At 45.1% G+C, this 20631-nt stretch overlaps 1 protein-coding gene across 3 annotated transcripts in view; it reads right to left on the bottom strand.

Moving 5' to 3' along the window:
- The window catches only part of INCENP (inner centromere protein), a 33761-nt gene that overhangs the window by 6677 nt on the left and 6453 nt on the right, over positions 1–20631 (bottom strand). For all 3 annotated transcript variants that reach the window (XM_014604260.3, XM_059722503.1, XM_006274886.4), the window contains exons 3-14: positions 18452–19230; positions 16507–16558; positions 14582–14612; positions 10737–10839; positions 10025–10076; positions 9135–9252; positions 8918–9052; positions 6179–6288; positions 5331–5451; positions 3707–3829; positions 1753–1925; positions 1372–1480 (exon numbers count right to left, since the gene is read on the bottom strand). In XM_014604260.3, coding sequence (XP_014459746.1) covers positions 1372–1480; positions 1753–1925; positions 3707–3829; positions 5331–5451; positions 6179–6288; positions 8918–9052; positions 9135–9252; positions 10025–10076; positions 10737–10839; positions 14582–14612; positions 16507–16558; positions 18452–19230 — 1906 coding nt within the window. The remainder of the gene's footprint in view (positions 1–1371; positions 1481–1752; positions 1926–3706; positions 3830–5330; positions 5452–6178; positions 6289–8917; positions 9053–9134; positions 9253–10024; positions 10077–10736; positions 10840–14581; positions 14613–16506; positions 16559–18451; positions 19231–20631) is intronic.

Here is a 20631-nt window from a genome sequence, read left to right as displayed (position 1 = left end):
TGCATTTGACTGGATTACAAAACAAGCAACGCACTTAGGACTTGATGTTGGAAAGGTACTTTCAAATGTTGCAGAATACAGAACAACTTCAGATATTTGGTCCAGGAATGCAGTCTGGGACTCTGCCAAGCATATCTCTCCTGCAACATGGTGGCAAGGCCTTTGCACAACACAGCCTCTGACTCTTCTTGATTTTCGCTTGCTTCAGATTTCTCCATCTTCTGCAGCATGTGAAGGAAACTGCTCTATATTTGGAAATACTCACACCAAATCAAGAAATAAACTAACGTGTGAAAGAGTAGAAAAGCTTGTCTCAATCCGGGCAAACCTTCAGCTTTCAGAAGTCCATGGAGATGATAAAAATGAAGGATCAGAATAAGCAGAAACTGCCAATAGTGATAGCTCAGAAAATGAGACTGATTAGACAAAATTTCATGTAGCAATTTTTTCCCCCATTTTTCTCAGCTCTTTTTCTAAAAATGAGTGCTTTCTGTATCTCCTTGACACTGTGGAGGAGACTAAGTCCTGAATACATAACTTTCTTTGTTTTACTATAATGTTGATGGTTTCTTCTATTTTCAAATTTAATTTTTGCCTGCTTCTCATAAACTGGCAAAAACTAAGAGATGCTAAGGTTCCTTTGTGTTAAGCAGCTTGTAGCTCCGTTTGTAACAAATATTAAAAACATTTTAAAGTAAATTCAATTAGTAAATTTGCAATTATTGTCCGACTAAACTATACTTTTAAATTGAATAAATATACCAAACATGATAATTTTAATGAGCAAACCAAGTTATACATAATACATTCTATGTTCTTAAAGTAGCAAAGGTAAATTTAGATCTATAAAAGGGTGTGAAGAAAATAAATCTATTTAAATTTTTCCCAAAATGTCTGTTTTTTTCTGGAAAAAAAACCCATTTTATTTCCCATGGCATCAAAATTTCTGGAAATTTTACATCTCTAGCTCCAGACTGCAGAGAAAAATAAATTCAAGGTTATAGCCCTGTTCCAATTGGACTATCTAATCTCCCTTTCCTGGAGTAAGAACCACCTCCTGGGATGGGCAAGCTGAAAAGATACCAAACTCCACAACAGGGGTCAGCAACATTTTTGGGCAGAGTGCCAAAAACACCGGGAACCTCAACTTGTAAGATGTTGGTGTGCCAGGAGCAGACAGCGAGGGAGCTGTGAGGGGTTCAATCCTTGTTGTAGCAAAACAGCCCCAGCCCCTTCCCCAGAGTGCATGTGCCAAGCCTTTGCATGCCACACACTGACATGCGTGCCGGTGGTTGCCTATCTGTTCTACAAGAATATACTTCTCTAATTCCAGGAGCATCATAGCCCCACACTGATAGAGAAACCCCTTACCCGTTTCTTCTTTTCCTCCATCTCTTGTCGGAGCCGCTCCTTCTCCCTAGCTGCCATTAGTTCCTTCTGCTGGCGAAGGATTTTCTCCTTCTCTTGCCGCTCACGTTCCCTTGGAATCAAGAAACATACAAAAAGAACAGTGTACAGAATGTCTCTCACCCATGGTGACTACCACCCAGCCTTTTTCATTAAGGCTCTCATCAGCTGCCCACAATTTCCCATTAGTGGACCCAGAACTTCTTTCTTTCTACTCAGGGGTCTCCAGACCAGCATTGACCGAACACACGCAGTCCCTCACTTTTTTACCAGAATGTTTCACTGCCACTCGACTCCTGGGTCATGGCAGAGGGTCATGGTATGTAGAGGAAGGTCATGTTTCACCTCTCTGCCTGGATCCTCTCCTGTTCCTTCTTCTTCTCAAGCTCTCTCTCTGCAGCCAGCTGCCTCTCCCTCTCTTGCTCTGCTTGTCTCTGCTCTGCGATCTTCCTCACTCGTTCTTGCTCCTCCTCCTTCCTTTTCTGCATTAGTTCCTTGTGTCGGCGCTCCTCCTCCTCCTAGTAAGTAAATCAAAGCATTTATCCACACAATACAAGGTAATGGGGAGAACCCAGAGGCCAGCTGGCCTGACCCATCTCCTGGGAGTTTATCATTACAGCATTTTCTCTGAAGCCTTTAAAATACGAAACGCTGAAGCTTTCAATATAGTTTGTCATCCCTTTCAGCAATCGACAATCACTGCTCAGCCCCCAGCTTGGTGACCTCAAAGAATGATACTGTGTACTGATGGCCTCATGATCAGTGTTTACTGGACCCTGTGTGCAACTGTAGTGGAGATTCTTTGTGCATTAAGTGGCTTCATATTTCCCCCCCCACCAGTGCCCAGGCTCAGAAAATTGTAGGGACAGTGTTTTGAAGCTTAAAAATCACTGGTGTATCACTTATGTTTTCTCATTAAGGATAAGTAAAAGGACTGTTTAAGGACTCAGGGTGAAATGGTTAGAAACTAAGGGAAAAGTACAAACTAACCCATGGGAAGGGAACAGTGGGGTGGCACTGAGGAGTCTAGAAAGGAACAGTGAGGATTATGGGGAAAAAGAACCCATTCCTTTGTCCTCCAATAGCCTCATTGTTGTTCATTTTCTCCCTGTTAAATTCTCCAGGCCTCTCCCCAACTACACTAGCTGGTAATGATACTCTACTCAGGGATCCACCGATAGAGATTTTGGGGGCCAAAACCGATAGCCAGTTTTTAAGGGGGCATATCAGATGATATCGGTTTGATTTCTGATGCAGCAGGTAAGTCTGCTGTGGTGGAAGGGAAAAGGGGAGGGAAGGGCATGGGAGGGCAGACCAATGGCCCCTGCAGTGAGAGAGTGTGGCAAGGGCAGACACTGTTCAGCCAGGGTGGGATGGAACCGTGACTCGTCTGGGGAGCAGAGGGAGTGCAGCTTGTGCTGCTGTGTGCACCGGGGGGGGGGAAGGGGAGAAAGAGGGAGAGAGGGGTGTGGTATGCCTCTGGGTCTGTGCAGGGCAGGCTGGAGCCAGGGCTGTGCCAGCCTCTTCTTGGCAGGGCTCGGGGGGCAGCGGCAGCACTGGGAGGGGACTACGGGTGGGGGGGGCTGCAACCACCCCAAATTTCACCATAGCTTCCCATCCCAGCCCTGCTGCCGCCTGCCCAGTGCAGCCCCGGTTCTTCCCGGCGTGTGGGTGAAGGCAGGGCATTGAACCAGGGCTGCACTCCAGGCAGGTGGTGCTGGGAAAGGGTTTGGGGTGGGGGGAGGCTACTGCAAAATTTGGGGTGGCTGCAGTTCCCCCCCATAGCCCCCTCCCAGCACCACCACTGCCTGCTCTCAAGCCCAGCCCTTACCAAGAAGAGCTCAGCGCAGCCCCAGCTCCAGCATGCTCAGACCCAGGAGCACACACCCTCCTGCCCCCAGACAAATTGTGGATCCATCCCACAGCCACCCCACCCTGGGTGAGCAGCGCCTGCCCTACTCCCTCCCTCACTGGGGGGGGGGGAGGGTTGATTCCCCCCCCCCCCAACAGACTTACCAGCTGCAAGCAGCTCTCCAAGCTGCTGGGCTGTGTTCCACACTGCCTGTGTACTGAGCTGCAGCTGCATGCACGCATGGGCATTTAATCGGCAGCATTGGGCCAATTTCCAATACAGCCAATTTTCTTTATATCGGTATCGATCCAAAAATCAGACGAATGTATCGGTGAACCTCTAACTCTAGCGATGGCCAAGGGACAGAGTGGAGTAGTACCATTTACTACATGCTACCTTGGCACATCTTTGCCCTTCCTGTACAGCAGGCCCCAGCATAGCTCTCACCAGCTGCAGTGCTTTCAATTTTCGGGCATCCTCATCTTGTTTGCGCCGAGCTTCAGCTTCTTCCATTTTCTTGGCAGCTACCCTCTTCTTTATCTTCTCTTCTGCCAATCTCTCCTCCCGCACCTGAGCAACACAAATGTCCAGACCTTACAGTATTAAATGGAACATTTTCCCCACTATGTATCATAGTAGCGTGCAGGAAATAAATCTTATTATGAGGCATGGTGGCCTCTCCACAGAGTCCAGAATCTGCCTGTTCCTTAGATCAGGGCTTTCCAACAGACAGACTGTGGGTTGTATGGGTCCACAAGGGGTTAAATTGTGGCCCTGAGGGCTCCTGCAGACACCTTCCTCTATCACTCCAGCTATAATAGCAGCCAGAGGCTCCAGGGGCAGAGCAGTGCAGGGAGTGGACAGCCAGCCTGAGAGACAGTGTAGCAGGGGGTGGGAGGGGCATTGTTGGTACAAAATGTAGCAGGGGTTGCATGCACCCAGGTGTAGTGTAGCAGTAGACAGTAAGTTTCAGTCATGCAGGGTTGCTGAGACTGAAGCTGGGGCTAGGGCAAGGGGCCCAAGCCAGTGTGTGGGGAGATGAGGCAGAAGGGTCCACTCTAAATTGGTGTGGGGCTGGGGCTAGAACTGACATGTGCAGGGCTAAGACCAGGGCCAGATCCAGCATGCATGGGCTGGGGCTGGTCCAACAGGGTCTGATCCAGCATGCATGGGGCGAGGGCTACAGCTAGGGTGGCAGGGCCAGTGGGTCTAATCACCTGTGGGGCTGGCATCACAGGTGCACAGGACTGGGGACCAATCTGGTGTATGTCAAATTTGGCCCACAGACTAGATAGGGCCTGCAGACCCACCCTACACCACACATCCAGTCTGAAGTGCTAAAAGGGTGGGCACCATTGCCTTTTATCATAAATGGTTTGGTAGCGGTAAAACTCTTCCTCTGGGTGTGTATAATACAGCCTATTGGTACAACTATAGGAGACAGTCCAGCGTCCAGCAGCATTTGGGTCCAGCAGCCATTGCCTCACAGTAGGTTTTTATTTGCATGGCAGGAACAAAGCAGACCAAAAGCCAGATAGTCTGATTTCCATCTGGTTTAAATTTTTTTTAGCAGCAAAGCAACAAGTTATAGATAAGGAGACAAAGAAGGGGGAAGATAGGCCCTGCAAACAATGCTGCCCTCACTTCAATTTTAACAATGCAAGAACCTCAGGCACAAGGTGAAACAGAAGGTGGGATAAGAAAGATGGCCTATTTCTGTCTGTTCTTTAGCATTAACCAGATTGGGAATCGACTTGTAATGAAGCCTAGGGTGCTAAGTGTACCCCATTCTGCCTCATAATGCCAGCCAACAAGGGATTCTATCTGAGGTTAGCAATATCACCCAAGGGGTTCAAACCATTAGCTCTGAGGTTCCGATAGGACCTTTGATCTACTGAAAAGTTTGTACATTGGCTCTCTGAATTTGGGCAGCATCCTTCTGCCCTTTCCTTCCTCTAAGAAAAGACATGACCCATTAGAATGGAGTTATCTCTATCCCTACGGCATGCTCTGCCCATTCCCCTGAGAAACCAGCATTCCCAAGAGACTCTGTAGTCAGGCATGGCCTTACCTTCTCAGTTTTCTCATCAACTTGAGCAAGTTTCTGCTCAATGCGCCGTTTCTTTTCTTCTTCTATCTGCTCTACACGTTCCCGAGCCTGAAGCACCTTGCGAAGACGTTCCTCCCGCTTCCTGCAGGACACAGTTCAGGTTCTAGTTTTTATTACTGTAGTGCCCAAAGACCATGACTTCATTGCTCTGCCTGCTTACAAAACACACGAGGGGCCTCCTCCCAAAAGCTTACAACTTAAGCATAAAATAAGAGATGCCTAACAGATACAAATGGGAAAGTATAGGATCAAGAAAACAATACTGATCAGCATGCTGGAGAGTGATTTTAGCATACCAACAATTTACTCATTGCCAAGTTTTTGCCAAGAGGGAGCTCCTCTCTTGCACAAAGGGCTGCACAACACAATGCAAAATGATGCTTCTTTGAACATTTCAAAGGGTGATAGACCGAGTATTACAGGTCAAAGACAGAAATTGACTTTTCAGTGCTGAAGAAATGGTTGGTAGAGTGAGGATAAACTTACAAAGGGCCTTATGTAGCTAACATGTGATGCAACTGAGAAGGGATGGTCACTGTAAGAGTATATAAATAAAGAGGATGAGTTCAAGGTGATGGGTTCAGAGAACAAATGTGGCAGCAGCGCTTGGAACAGATATAAGCTGGGCCCAACTACAAGCATTTAGGCCAGAGAAAAGGATCTTGCAGTAATCAATATGGCAAGTTTTAGCAGATTGAATGGAAAGGCTGTACATTTAGTACATTCTGCAGAAAGAATACGCACAACTTACACATAGCCAGACCCAGTTAGCAGCAGTCTGGAGCCAAGTCAGAGAAGAAGCAACTCACAGTTTCATTTCCTCTAGGCGTCTTCTCTTTTCTTCTTCCAGTTTCTGTTTTCTTTGCTGCTCAGCATCCTGCTTTTTCCTCAAACTTTCTAGGCGCTGCCGCTCCTTCTCCTGAGGTAGACAGGATGCTCAGCTTACACCTGCCTGAAGGGGCTCATTTCTGCCCCAGGTTGTTTGGTAACATACCAGGAAACTACCACTGCAGCCACAGCCCATACACACAGACTGGGAAAGGAACATCTCTGAACAGAGTAGAAGCAGCTCTGTTCCACAGCCACCTTGGGCAGGTATAAATAGATATAAGGGAAAAGGACAGGGGCACCAGCTTTAACTCTGCTGCCACCATTTCTTGGAGTGGGAAAGGAGGTTTAGAAGTTGGTTCAGAAACCTAAGCCCAAGATCCAAGCAGTACATTTCTGTAGTGTGTTCAGGCAGGCAAGGCTGTCAGCAGTTTACTTTTCTGCTAAATACACTACACTAGACCTAATATCACTAGCTAGTGTTAGTGTTAAGATACTAGAGAGCACAGAAGGAATTGGGAGAGGAAACCTTTGCTCACATCAAACTCATAGATCCCCCATTGCCCTTACTTTTCATGCAGTTTCTCAATGCTCTGCAAACATGGCCTGCGTATCTCCAGCTGAGGCAGCCTGGAAAGGCTTGATCACAGCCCCACACGACAGGCAGATAGGAATTTTGTACTGATTTATCTCAAGCACAACCTACTTAACCCAGGCTAAATATAACACATATTAACAGCAAATATAACAGCCAGACTGCCTCCAGGGCAGGGCATTAATGATACTTCTGCACAGCAGTGATTGCAGTGGCTGGACTGCAGATAGTTAAACTAGATCCAAATTTACCAGGCTCAGATACTGGTAGCAGACTAAGCCAGGTCAACATAAACATCACTGAAGACTGCATCCCCACCTGGGAAGCAGGGTAAATACTCTAGATACTAAGTAAGATCCTGTAACATTGGAACAGCTGCCAGAGAAAAGAGAAAGAATATGGGTGATTCTACCAGAGCATTCTCATTGTTTTAGGGAGACTATATCCAGGGTGCCTGTATAAATTCCTGGCTTTACCCTGCTCTTCACTAGAAGGGTTGACCTTGTCTACTCAGAAAAACTGTATTGTGCTAAATGTGAACCACCCGACAAAGGTCTGGCCAACATTTATGGAGGTTCTTCTGGACAAACAGCCTGCACTAGGAAGCATGGACTTACACTTGTTGAACTCTGCATCATCTGTGGCTGTGACTAGAATGAAGTTGCAGTGTACCCTGTTCCATGCAGTGATAGCAGCAAAGGAACCAGGAGTCCCTTCCTTGCAATGATAACACCCCCACTAGTTAAGGAAAGGCTTGTGCTGTCAATAGGAACACCAGTGAGGTTAAATTGCAGGTTGGATCCTTCACTAATGGGGAGAAGAGAAGCCTATTTTTGAGAGTACAGCAAGACCCACTAACAGGTGCAAACCTGCAGACTTCTAGCACTGCATTAGCTGTTCCAGTGGTAAATTACTAGAAACAGGCTGCTGAATCTTGGCCATAGTATCCAAATTCCCTTTTTAAAGCACAGTTCTTCTATTTCCCACCCCCCTGTACTCTACTTGGACTTAAGTGAAGTTATTTTCATGGAATCATAGGGTTGGGAAGGCATCACAAGGGTCATCTAGTCCAATCCCCTGCACAAACACACATTCAGAATGACAACAAATTCTCAGATTCCTACTGTCCTTTCAAAAGGTTGATTTCTCTTCTCCCACTGATTCAAAAAACATGGAAGTTTGCATTCATGTCAGTGGATGGATTACAGAGGGCTCAGTGCCTGTTAGTAATGTGAGAAGTGAATCTACTATAAATTCTGGTCCACTAGATTAATGTAGTCATTACTTACAACAAAACTGCCCTGTGTAAACAGAATATAAGGAAACCAATAGTTACTCCTTTTGGAAATGACCATATAATCCTAGAACCAGACCTCTTGGCTCAAACTCCTATCACTCCAGCAAACTGCTGCGGGCAAGTGTAGGGGTCTGGAAGAGTGAGACTCTACATGAGGGCAAGTGTCTTCCTGCACAGAGCACCTTCCAGAATCAAGGTCTTAATCCCACCCTTGCCAACTCTTAATCACAACAATCAGGTTGCACTGATTCTGACCACCAATAGCTCCCAGGCTCTGAATTACTGATCTCACACTGACTCAACCATCAGGCCCTGTCTCTTCTGACAAAAAGGGTATTCAATGACCTTCAGATTTTATGACAAAACTGGAAGAAGTGTTTGAGCTCAACAGAGAACTGCTGCTTCTGTGCATGGAAAAGCTTTAAGAGGACAGTATGATGTACAGGGTATCCTAAAAACACCTGTAAACTTGATCTACATTATTCATACCAGTGTTAAGAAATCCACACAGCCTCTGTCTTCCTGTCAAATCTAGTTCCTCCTGCAATGACTGACACTCAGGATAGAATGCTACCACCCAGGCACAGCCCCACAGAAACCTGGACTCCACTCTTGCTAAATGACTGATTTAAGGATGTTTTAATTACTTAGAGCCATCTTTTTCCCCCCAATATTCTCCTTACTCTATTACCATTACCCAGGAAGCTTATGCTTCAAAGCTCTGTCATTAGCATTTTTAAACTCAGAAACCCTCGCAGCCCAACAGCTAGACTGGCTCTCCCCAACCCTTCCATCCAACAGACATAGACAGAGGACTTCTTTCCTTACCTTGGGATCAGTTCGGAGTGGAGTGTTGTGTTTAATGAAAGATTTCACAACATTATTTCGCCCCACAGAGCTTGGCGTCATGAGCAGCTGGTTCTTTTGCACAGTGTGCAAAAAGGTCTTGAAAGGACGCACAACCTGTGAATAGAGTGTGGCGAATCAGTCAGTACCTGACAGAACAGGGAAGAGAACACGTGCTGGGGATGAGACATTGCTTTACCTTGCTGGCTGGGCAGGGAGGAGATGGAGTCTTTTTTCTTGGAGGGGAGAGCCCACCTTCTTCTGCCTGCTGCCCATCATACAGCTGATCCACAGCTTTCTTATAACTTGGTTTTCTCCTGCAAAAGTTAATTCAGTCCCCATTATTCAGTCACACTATACTGGCACTCCCTTCTCCTGATCTTAGGAGCATGCACAATCCATCTCACTCACCCATATGCTACTATCCCATTCCCCAGAGTCTTCAGTGTAGAAGCTAACACAAACTAACAATCTGCCAAATCCTCAAAGAACAAGGTCAACCAAGGAGATAGTGAGAACTACTTCTTGGACAGATCACCCATCTTGAAAGCTTTCCTTCCTCTCTCATGTCCTTGTGTGACAAGGTATTTAGCAGAATTCACAGGACTTGCTGGAATTTGACAGGGCTGCACCATAAGCGCTTCTGCTATAGCCTCGAACTTGCAAAGTCTGTGCTTTCAACTGTGTGTCTTTGCACCCACACAACCCTAGTCCCCATCTTGAAAGCTGGAGTTTCCTCTCCATGCCACATACTGGCGAAAAATAGAGCCACTGGGAGACAGAAGAAACAACAGACAGAAACCCAAGCAGCTACAAAGTGAGATACTGATAAAAATGCACAGCCTCAAACTATTCTGTCTCATGGATTTTAAAGACATTTTATTTTGTGGCTTTTCATATTGTGGATGGTTTAATTATCTGGTTGACAAGTTCTCATAATACCATGCTACAAAGCGCAGAGAAAAAGAGAATTTAATATAGACAGATTGAGGCTTTTAGCTTCCATCAAAACCATAAAATGTTGAACAAAAAAATTGATCCAGACAGCCAGCCTATTCCCACTGTTCCCATGGTACTTCAAGAACATACCTCACACTCTGGGGAGGTTCCAGGGTCTCACCACTCTCATTTGAATTGCGCTCTGCAGAGAAATGCCTACAGTTAGTCCAAGGTAAAAAGTTCCCTTCAGCAGAAATCTGAAGGCAGACTAAGTTTAGCAGCTCAGCCTACTGAGTAAATAGTAAGTCACAAAAAAGTGTTGCCCAGCAGGTGCCAGGAGCCACACAAAAAAAAGAGACTTTCATTCTAAACACAAGAAACAATATCATATAGCATTCAAACAATATGGACACTTTGGTCATATGTTAAGAGCCAAAATATCGTAAAACTATGCAGCCAACAGTGCATTAACATAAAATGCTGTAGCCTTTTGCTCACAAACCTGCTGAGATACACTGCCTAAGTCTGTAGGAGGTTTCAGCCCCTCCACCTCTGCCCACGAGATACCAGGACCACTCCCCCCCGCCCAGCTTCTTTAGAGGGAAACACAATTCCCAAAACCTTCCTGAATGGAGAAAAACAACGTGACATAATGCCAGAAAACAAATGATAAAAAGAAAAAACTAAAAATCCCGCACCAAACCAAATGACTGCTGGTTGCAACCTTGCTGGAGATCCGACTGGTCTCTTGAACTCACCAGTAGGATGTGAAAGCAATTAAAACAACCCTCAATTAGACTTCCCGCCAAGTCCATGACAGACTCCTTTTCTCCTCAGATAGCAACAGGTCTCTAAAAATTACCTTTGCTACTCTCTTCCTGTTGCTGCTGCTGAGAGGCAAGGTTGCTGATTGCTATTTTTTTGGCATTCCGAGTACGAAGGGACATCCTGGGGCCCTGAGGATCCTGCAGCAGGAAAGACAAGTAGGTCTCAATGAGTGCCACACAAATAAATAAGGACTTTATGCTCATTTCAAAGTATACTGTATCCTTCTCCTAAAGGCAAAGGGCATGGAATGATAGCACCTATGCTTTGAGGATCCCACGGGATGGATGGGCAACCTATGGCTATGGGCATTTCCACTTTTCTCTTTTCCCTCCTCTCCTCAACACAAATTCAATACATTTAAATAGCCTGCAATTAAGGAAAGTCTGCAGTATGCTTGCCCAACTTGGGATGGCTATGTGGAATGATAAAATCCATGCTTTTGGATTCCCAGGGCCTAGGGAGGCATGACAAAGGGCCACCATCAAAAGTGAGGACAAGCTGGTTGTTAGAAACAGCTTTTATGAGAGCAAGGGAACTCATGGATGAAAAAGTGCCAACAAAATTTAAAAAGGTGCACTAGAATTCTGGCTGCAGTTACTGGGTGGGGGGGAAGGCAGGAAGAGAGAGAAACAATGAAGTGTGGGATACTTGGATGACTGAGCAGACTCGTGTCACAGAAAACCTGGTGACCACAAGTAACACTATATCAGTGCACTATCAATTGGTTCAAAAGAGCATTTGATTTTTCAACTACGTTTCTGAACCATTCTGGATGGCTTTAAACTGGCTTAACAGGCTTGCATGTCTATCCATTTCAGATTTAAAATGCATTTAAATCAAGTTAAATGTTACAGGTGTCCAAAGCTGTTAGCACACTAGCAGATATTAACAACAAACCCCTGTGTTCCATTGTATGTTGAGCTGGCTTAACACACAGACAATCTGATGATAGAGATGATCAAGGACAGATGACTGCTGGTTGCAACCTGGCTGGTAATAAATCAGATATTGGTCTTTTCTCTTAGCAATGGCAAATGGGTACACAATCACTAAGAGGGCATTCGCTATTTCAGACATCTAATTCCACGCTAGGAGATCATAAAGAACATGGAAGGGACCTGTTCTTGTTAGCATGACTTTTACTTCCACAAGATTGCCATTGTGCTGCTTCCTAAATTAGTGCAGTTTACTCAGGCCTAGTCTATGCTACAAAGTTCTGTTGGCAAAACTGAACAAGCCTAAGCTCAAACCTGTTCTCAAGCAACAGAATCCTCCCCTTGGATGGCAGTTACAACCCTACAACCCTTCTCCCGAGTGCAAGAAAGCTGCTAGATGACAGCAGAAATCAACAGAAGGCCTGTATAGATGTTCCTGTGCCTTCTACCAGTTCAAGTAGCCAATGCTTTTCAAAGGTGCCTTTCACATTCTTCCAGTACAACAGCTGCAATGGAAGTGCACAGAACAACTGTGGAACATACAAGTGTATGCACCCTGGCAGCTTGTAGGTGACAGTTACTGCAGACTAGCCTTGGTCCCTATGGTTGTACACATCTACAGCAGGGCTGTCCAACTGGTGGCCCATGAGGGGTTCGTTTGCAGCCCTGGGGCTCCCTTGAGTCATTGCTTCCCTCTTTGCTCTGGCTGTAGTAGCAGCTGGGGGCTCCAGACTCCCTCTCTATCCTCTGGCTTCTGCTTCCTGAGCCAAGAGACAGGATGGGATGGAGTGGCATGGCACAACCTGAGGTGTGGGAGCCTACAGCCACATGGCACAGTCCAGCAGAGAACCCACAGCCAGGGAGCTGAAGGTAGCTGCATGTACAATGCAGTGAAAAGAGAAGCACCCACCCACCCAGGGGCAGGTGGCTTGTGCTGGTGGAGCTTTCAGCCTTTGCTGCTGCAGCCTGCAGGGTGTGCAGCCCCAGCTGCTGAGAAGCTGGACAGCCTTGATCTACAGAAAAGCAGACAGTGGCTTTGGATGACATTAAATCAACCAACATTATTAATACTATGTGCATCATTTCCTTTGAAGGTCATCCATCATCAGGATGGCTGGTAATCTTGGGATGAAGTAGTGATGGAAACCAAGCAAAGTTAAGCAAAGGATTTGGAGAGTGTTAAAAACTTTAGTCCTGAAGTTAGAAAGAGGTGGCAGGTTTGTAGAATCAAAGAAATGTAGGGCTGGAAGGGACCTCCAGAGGTTATCTAGTCCAAGTCCCAGCCTGAGGCAGGATCATCTCTACCCAAACCATCCTATATAAATCCACTGTCTAACCTACTAGCAAGGCTCCACTCAATCCTGACAATTTAATCTGCCACAGGTAAAGCAGGGGGACCAGTGACTAAAGCCCTGTGCTACAAAACCACTTGACATCCAAGGAAGAGGGCCACAGCCCCACTACAGAAAAAAAAAAAAAAAAGCAAAAACCTCCACAGTCCATACCATTCTGATCATGGGTAAAACTCCTTCCTGCCCCCAAATATAGTGATTGGTCTGACCCTGAGCAGAAGGACAAGACCCTCTAGTCAGGGCTCTCTGGGTTTAAGTTCCAGCAGGAGCACTGGCACATCACAGTCAAAATCCTCAGCCTTAACTTCAGCCAACACCTTATACTTCTGGAGACAGCTTAAAAAAAAAACAAAACAAAAAACAACCAACCCCCAAAAATCCCAAAACCCCAGGCATGTAACTGCAGGAAGACAAAAAAATTCTTCCTGGCCCCATCCGGGAACCAGCAACACCCAGAAGGATGGAAAATACCCATAACAAGGGATCTTCCGAACTCAAGGAGGCTGTCAGCAGATTTTGCAGGCAGTTTGTGGGGCTGGCAGCCATTTTCACACGCAGAGTGTAGTGAACCTCCCCCCCCCCCCAAATTGGGTGAGGGCATGCATGGGCATTTATTGGCAAAATTATCAGCCACTTCAGGCCGATTTCCAATACAGTCATTTTTTTTTTTTTATATTGGGACTGATTCGAAATCAGACCTGTATTGGTGCACCTCTACTTTTAGGCAAGAAGACTCAACAACAGAAAGGGCAAGAGAAGATAGAGGGGAAGAGGGAGAGAAGTTAGAGCCTTCCCTGAACAACCTAAAGAAGTTAAATGGTCCATTAAAATAGAGTTTTTAAGGTCTGCAGCCTGGAGAAGGCACACGGAGGGGAGCATAACATATATACCTGCTGTAAAGTACAACAGACTATTCTTTCTCCTACCGACCTCCAACTCTTTCTTCAATCATGGATTTGAGGTAAACTGACTCTTGGCCAACACAAAATCCATGGCTATCCAAATGATCTGTGAAAATACTCTTCCAGATAGTAGAAAGGCACAGAATCTATAAGCACATTAGCCCCAACCCATCCTCCCAGAGCATAGCACTGCCTTGAGATTCTAAAGGTACTGTACTGAACAGCACTGCACAGAACCATGTGACAACTGAAGAAAGAATAAGCAATTGTGGAACAAGTGCCTCCACAATCTTGGGCTTTTCATCATAAGACTAACTGAAAGGAATGTGAGCTGTAGTGTGAGGTGTTTCAGCACACGTGATGTTTAGTCTTCTCCAACTGCCTTACATACACAAAACTTTTGTTTCTATTGAAACCAGGTGAGATATTACCAGGTATTTTGGAGCACCTTGGGCTGATGTCTGATGCAAGATAATTACTGTGACTGGTCTTTAAAGCAGTGACATGCCTTCTTTAAGTGCTGCTTTTTTAGTACGCCGATTGATCTTGGCTATCATGAGTATTTCCGATACTTAACTCTAACTTTATTCAACCCATATTAGGTACCACTCAACAAGGGGGTAGGTGGGTGAGAAAAGGGTTTTCATAATTCACCTCCATTCATAATGTTATCCCTTTCCCAGATCTTACCTGCTTTGAGGTGCTAGATTCCTGCACAGACCTGGAAGGAAAGAGTAGACACTTAGCATTTAGTAGACACAAGCATTACTAGTTCCTTCAAAGCTATACGCAGGCAAATGCATTTTATATCACCATATCCATTCAAGAAACCCTCCTGCGAGGAAACAAATTGCTTTTCTTTTGCAGCCTCATCTGCACTGTGCCCAATAAAGTCCTTTCTCCTTAGACCAGGGACGGCCAATTATTTTGGGCGGAGGGCCACTTACTGCCATCAAAGGCTGCATGACAGGCAGCTCAGGGTAGATTAATATTAATTTTCTAAATTTTTTAGGGACCCCACAGACCAGATAGAATAGCCTGGTGGGCTACATCTGGGCCCCTGGGCCGCATTTTACCCACCCCTGCCTTAAGACTATTCTGAACCTTCCAAACAGCCATTAAATTTAACTACTTTAGAACTCTCTCCTTTCACAAATTCAAGATAAAAATATTTCAGGTAAGAGAACCATGAAGGAGTTCCTTCCTAATAGACTAAGCCTGAGGTGTCAAAAAATGGAACCATGAATTTTGGAATGGGGTGAACAGGGGTGGGGCCCACCACCACAATCCAGGGCACAATGCCCTGCTGGGGGCATAGGTCAGAAGCAGGGGGTGAGTGACAACCATGTCAACCCCCCTGGCTCTCTAACACTACTTGCCCCACCACCATAGCCCAGATATGCAACAAGCCTGGTGGCCCAAATACAGTCTGGGGACTGAATAAGTTTGACAATCCTAGACTACATGCTATAGGTCACATTCTGTCCACTGAAGTCTTCACATGATTTTGACTCCCAATACTTGGACAAGTCCTGCAGTGCAGAAAACTGATCTGATTAGCCCAGACCCAAGACCCAACTTCTCTTTGAGACTTCTGAAGAAGAGATACTCCAGAAATTTTTCTAGCTCCATTTGTACAGTATGGGAACTTAGATGGTAGAACCTACTTCGAGAGTTCCTTATGAAAGAGCATTATTAAAGAAGAATAGGTCTCTTCCAGGGTTTTTATGTCATACTTTAACACTAAGGTAGGCTTACAAGGCACACTACCCACACTCAGAGGCAACCTTTCATGTGAGCATCTCCTGGGCTTTGCTAGAGAAGCAGGCTCTTAACTACTTCTATAGTTCTTTTGGTTCTCTTGCAAGCAACACAGACTTTAATTGAATGTTGTTCCTCATGGTACAGTGCATATTTCAAGCATACTTGAAGTGAAGGGAGACCTCTCGTCCCCAACTTCCTATACTGGTTTGAAATTCTGGGCGTGGCCAAAGGCAGCAAAAAAAACTCAAAAGCTGTAATGAAATGCTCAGAAACCTATTGTGCTAAAATCTTGTTTCAGTCCAGATTAAAATCAGTATTAAAAAGGTACTTAACTGTTGAATACAGAAATGGGGAGACTAATTCTGTGGTTTCTCCAGCAAGTAAATAATGATGGAACCATTCTCGAAAATGAGTTATGCTTTCACTCCATGCAGGACTGCAGACATTTCTGCACACCTCCCACCTGTCCAAAAAGGTTCTAGAGCCACACGGAGGCAATATTAAACATCATGAGGAATTCACAAGGCTTTATGCTTGAAACTGAAGAGCAACTGGGAATAAGACCTCCAATACAGACCCACATTTTCTTACCTTTGGATGAGAAAAATCTCTCTACATTAACATCATTATCCACTTTCCCCATTCAAGTATTTTACTGCTTATAAAACTGTTGCTAGTTTTGGAGCAATGCTGACTTAACAGTGGTTAGTTGGAATCTCTACTAAGTTTCTACACATGCTCACTGCCAATTTAGACTTTTTGGGTAACTCCAGCTGAATACACTTCTCTCATAGTAACATTTAGCAAGTGAAACAGTAACCCTTAAAGGAACTTTCATAAAGTAGTCTCACCCATTTTTGATTTTTTTTTCTTCATCTACAAGGGTCACTATGGAGCTGTAACCTGAAGGAAGAGAAAAAGCAAAAAACAAAGCTTAAGTGAAAAATCTCATCTGGCAAATGAAGCTCAGAACCCGGGATCTCCATGTTCATTCCTCATCTTTCCCTACTCCACATGTATGGCATTGCTGCAGGATTTAGTTAAGTTTGCTACTACTTATTACATAATAGAAATACATAGTACACAAAGAGCTCTTCAAAGAACTTGACTCCCCTTACTTCAAGAAAGAATAAGTTCTCCATATCACTGAGAAGTCCCCAGCTCCTTAACCAGACAACCCAATTTACACTATAGAGATATAGATATAGATATAGATATAGACATAGACACACACACACACACACACAGAGCGAGCTGGGAAAAGACCACAGTAAAAGGCCACTCAGTTCCTCTCTTCTAACTTGGGGTGCATTTTTGTCACACTTTTTAAGGACATTGGGGGCCAGTCAATTCTTTCTACCAGTTATTTATCCAAATCAAATATCTCTAGTACACTTTGCTTTCCAGAACGGTAAAAACAGACATAACTGACTTTATATTAGCTTAGAAAAATAGCATCTTATGTACTTGCAACAAGATAGTTACATTCCCACTTATTTTGCAAGGCCATGTCCTACCCGAAATGAATTTAAAATAATTTCAGGTAAGTGTAAACCATTAATCCCTAACAAAGGACTCAAACTTTACGTACTCAAAGAAGTTGAACTACCGTTACATAAAACTGTCAGCAAAGTATTCCAAAGAGCAGCAATAGCCACTATCCAAACTGACTTAACAAAACTTTTTCAACAGTGCTTCTTCAAACTCCACTACAAAGAACACTGCCAGGATTGGGTAGTTCACTTTTGTTTAGGAAGTGTTTTGGGCAATGTCACAGGACAGCTTTACATAAAATTCACCAGTACAGAGCAGGGGATGGCAACTTGCCACCCCAGGCTGGGGCCCCTCCCCAAAGCTCATGTTCTTGTACTTCTCTCATTGCAGGTAACCAACCCCTCTTCAGCAAGTGAAAGGAGACAGTGCAACAGGGAGGACTGTAGAGGGGATGGGTAATATGGCACACCCGCATGCTGCTCCCTTCCCAGGCCAAGTTAGACCTTCCCAGGCTGGATTCAAAACCTTGTGGGTTAGTTCTGGTCCAGGGACCAGAGGTTGCCAACCCCTGGTGGGGAGATTCTCAGTCTCTAGCACAGTTCTCAAACAGCTCAACTGCTGTGCAACTGCATATTAAACTATGTGCAAATGCTTCTAATCTGTGTTTTTTCATAGGTAACTCTTCAAGAACTGTTTGTCTGTATGTTAAAAATAAATAAACAAACAGAAATACCTTGGTTAAAATGCTATGTATCAACACAACTGGAAGGCTGTTAGTGTAATAGCTTTCCTCCTTTGTAACTGGACTGAGTTCCCTCTGTTTAGATTACAAAGACTTTCCCCACAGCATTTACATTTCAGAAGCTATCTTACTAGGACACCGGTTCTTTCTTTACTTTTTGGATTTCATGCATGCCTGGCACGGTGGAGAAATGCTGCTTTTTGGTTGTTTTGCGCTAAGACAATGTTGTTTCCTTCCTATCACCACAGCAATGGGATATTTAAACCTAGTTTTCCTTCCCCCTCTAGAGATAGAAACCTGTTGCCACTGCAAGTTAAAATAAAGAAACTCCTTACCACTTTTAATTAGGTTTTGAAAATTCTGACCCTGGCTCTCCTTTTGAAAATAGGGAGGCTCTAGAATCAGTAGTCCACAGCACCCTTTACATGGCTGCTAAGAGGAATCAGCTTCACTGACTTCCTGTGTGACGTTACATGGGCAACAAAAAGAAATATTTAACTGCAGTAGGCCACGTGGGCACAGCACAAAGCAAAGTGGTTTGGTAAACCTTAGAAACTTACAGTTCACATTGTTGGAGACTTGAGATGACTTCCGAATTTTCTTGTTAGAAGAATTTCTGACAGATTTCCGGATCATACTTTCCCTTTTGCTGGCTAACGAGTACTTCTCTGCCAATGATGTTCTGCGGGTGAAGGAAGTCTTACCCATCAGACTACGGCGCACAGAGCATCGGCTTGATCGGGAGCCCGTAGGGGTCCCTGCATTGTCTTTTAAATCCTGGGAAAGCTCCTTTCCTGGAGTCTGTTTATCCTGTGGTCCCAGAGCACAGCCATCAACCTCCTTAGGCTCCTCATTTATGGTGGCTTTGGTAGTGAGTATATTTGCTATTTTCAGCTTAGATGCACCCCGGCTTCCTCTTGCCCCATTTGCTTCTGGGGTCTGAGAGACCACAAGCACAGAGGCTTCAAGTACTGACTGGTTTTCTACCATTCCATTTTTTGGGGGAGACTCATCATTTGAGCTCAGGCAGATGATTCTGGAGACCTCATCTGCTGTCTCTGGCACATTCCCCTGTAGATGTAACTCAGCACTACTGCGATCATTGACACTGATCTCTACAAAGGGGATTCTCTCCTCTATTGCTTTGACAGCTGATTTCTCAGGAAATGCCTCAGAGCATTTAGCAGGTGCTGTAGCCTCAGATCTTGTTACTTGTTCATGTAGGGAGGCCTCTTCCACTGCAGCACAGATTTTTCCCAGGTCGTCTTTGTTTTGGAGTCTTTGGGAATATCGCTTAGAAGATCGTGGCTTAATGCTACTATTTCTCCTCCTGGACAACCTAGTGATAGAAATAGTGCATCAGACTGAAGCCTAATTCAGAAAACCTACAGACCAGATTCATATCTATAACCTACAGGTAGATTGTATAACACAAAACATATTCATTGATATTTGTAGGTTAGAGAGAGGTGTTGTCTGATCAATAAGGTGAAAGAAGTTTTCAGTGGATTATTTTTTCTTTAAGCAGATATCTGTATAAACTGGAAATCTGATTCTGAAAAGCCCATATGTTGGTAAAAGTGGGTGCAGCTACACAAATAATTAACTCAGAGCAATAAACTCTGGCACAGTTCACCTCAGAGAAAACTACTCCTGAGTACAACGTTTAGACACGCGCCTGGGACCACAGCATTTTGAGCCAGGGAGGAGCAGCTCCATGCTGGAGGGGGTCCGGGTGGTCAGTCCCAGGCTTGAGGGTGGCGGCATTGAGCAGCTAACCCTGCACTGTAGCACCCTTGTGCCCAGCCAGCCCATCACAGTCTACACATGCATTGCAGCTCATCTAACCACTCTGCTGTAGGACAGTACTGTCCTGGACAGTATTATTCTATGGCAGAGCTTGTTAATTTACTGCACCCTAATACTGGTGCATGTGCAGACTGTGATGCTTTATTATGGAGCTAATTAGTCAACTCCACAGGAAAGTGCATGTGTAGATGCACCCCCCATAAGTGGCCAAAAGCACTTTAGAAGACAAAGGGGAAAGGACACAGAATAGGAAGAAACAGAAGTGGGAGGGATGGGGTGATCTACAAGGATCATTTTTAGTTGAGGCAGATAACTTATCTGCCTCAACTAACAATTATCAAGGCTCACATTAATTATCAAGGCTCACATTTGCGAGAGCCCGGGAGGACAAATTATGCTGAGGGGAAACCAGCACGGGTTCGTAGCAGGCAGATCGTGCCTGACTAATCTAGTCTCTTTTTATGACCAGGTTACGAAACGCCTGGACACAGGAGTAGGGGTGGATGTTGTATACTTAGACTTCAGGAAGGCCTTCGATACGGTATCCCACACCATACTGGTGAACAAGTTAAGAGGCTGTGACTTGGATGACTACACAGTCCAGTGGGTGGCAAATTGGCTAGAGGGTTGCACCCAGAGAGTCGTGGTAGATGGGTTGGTTTCGACCTGGAAGGGTGTGGGCAGTGGGATCCCGCAGGGCTCAGTCCTTGGACCGATACTCTTTAATGTCTTCATCAACGACTTGGACGAGGGAGTGAAATGTACTCTGTCCAAGTTTGCGGATGACACAAAACTGTGGGGAGAAGTGGACATGCTGGAGGGCAGGGAACAGCTGCAAGCAGACCTGGATAGGTTGGACAAGTGGGCAGAAAACAACAGAATGCAATTCAACAAGGAGAAATGCAAAGTGCTGCACCTAGGGAGGAAAAAT

This window comes from Alligator mississippiensis, chromosome 2, assembly GCF_030867095.1.
Source record: "Alligator mississippiensis isolate rAllMis1 chromosome 2, rAllMis1, whole genome shotgun sequence".
Lineage (NCBI taxonomy): Eukaryota > Metazoa > Chordata > Crocodylia > Alligatoridae > Alligator > Alligator mississippiensis.
The sequence above is the reverse complement of the archived record's forward strand: the minus strand, read 5'-3'. Positions and strand labels throughout refer to the sequence as shown.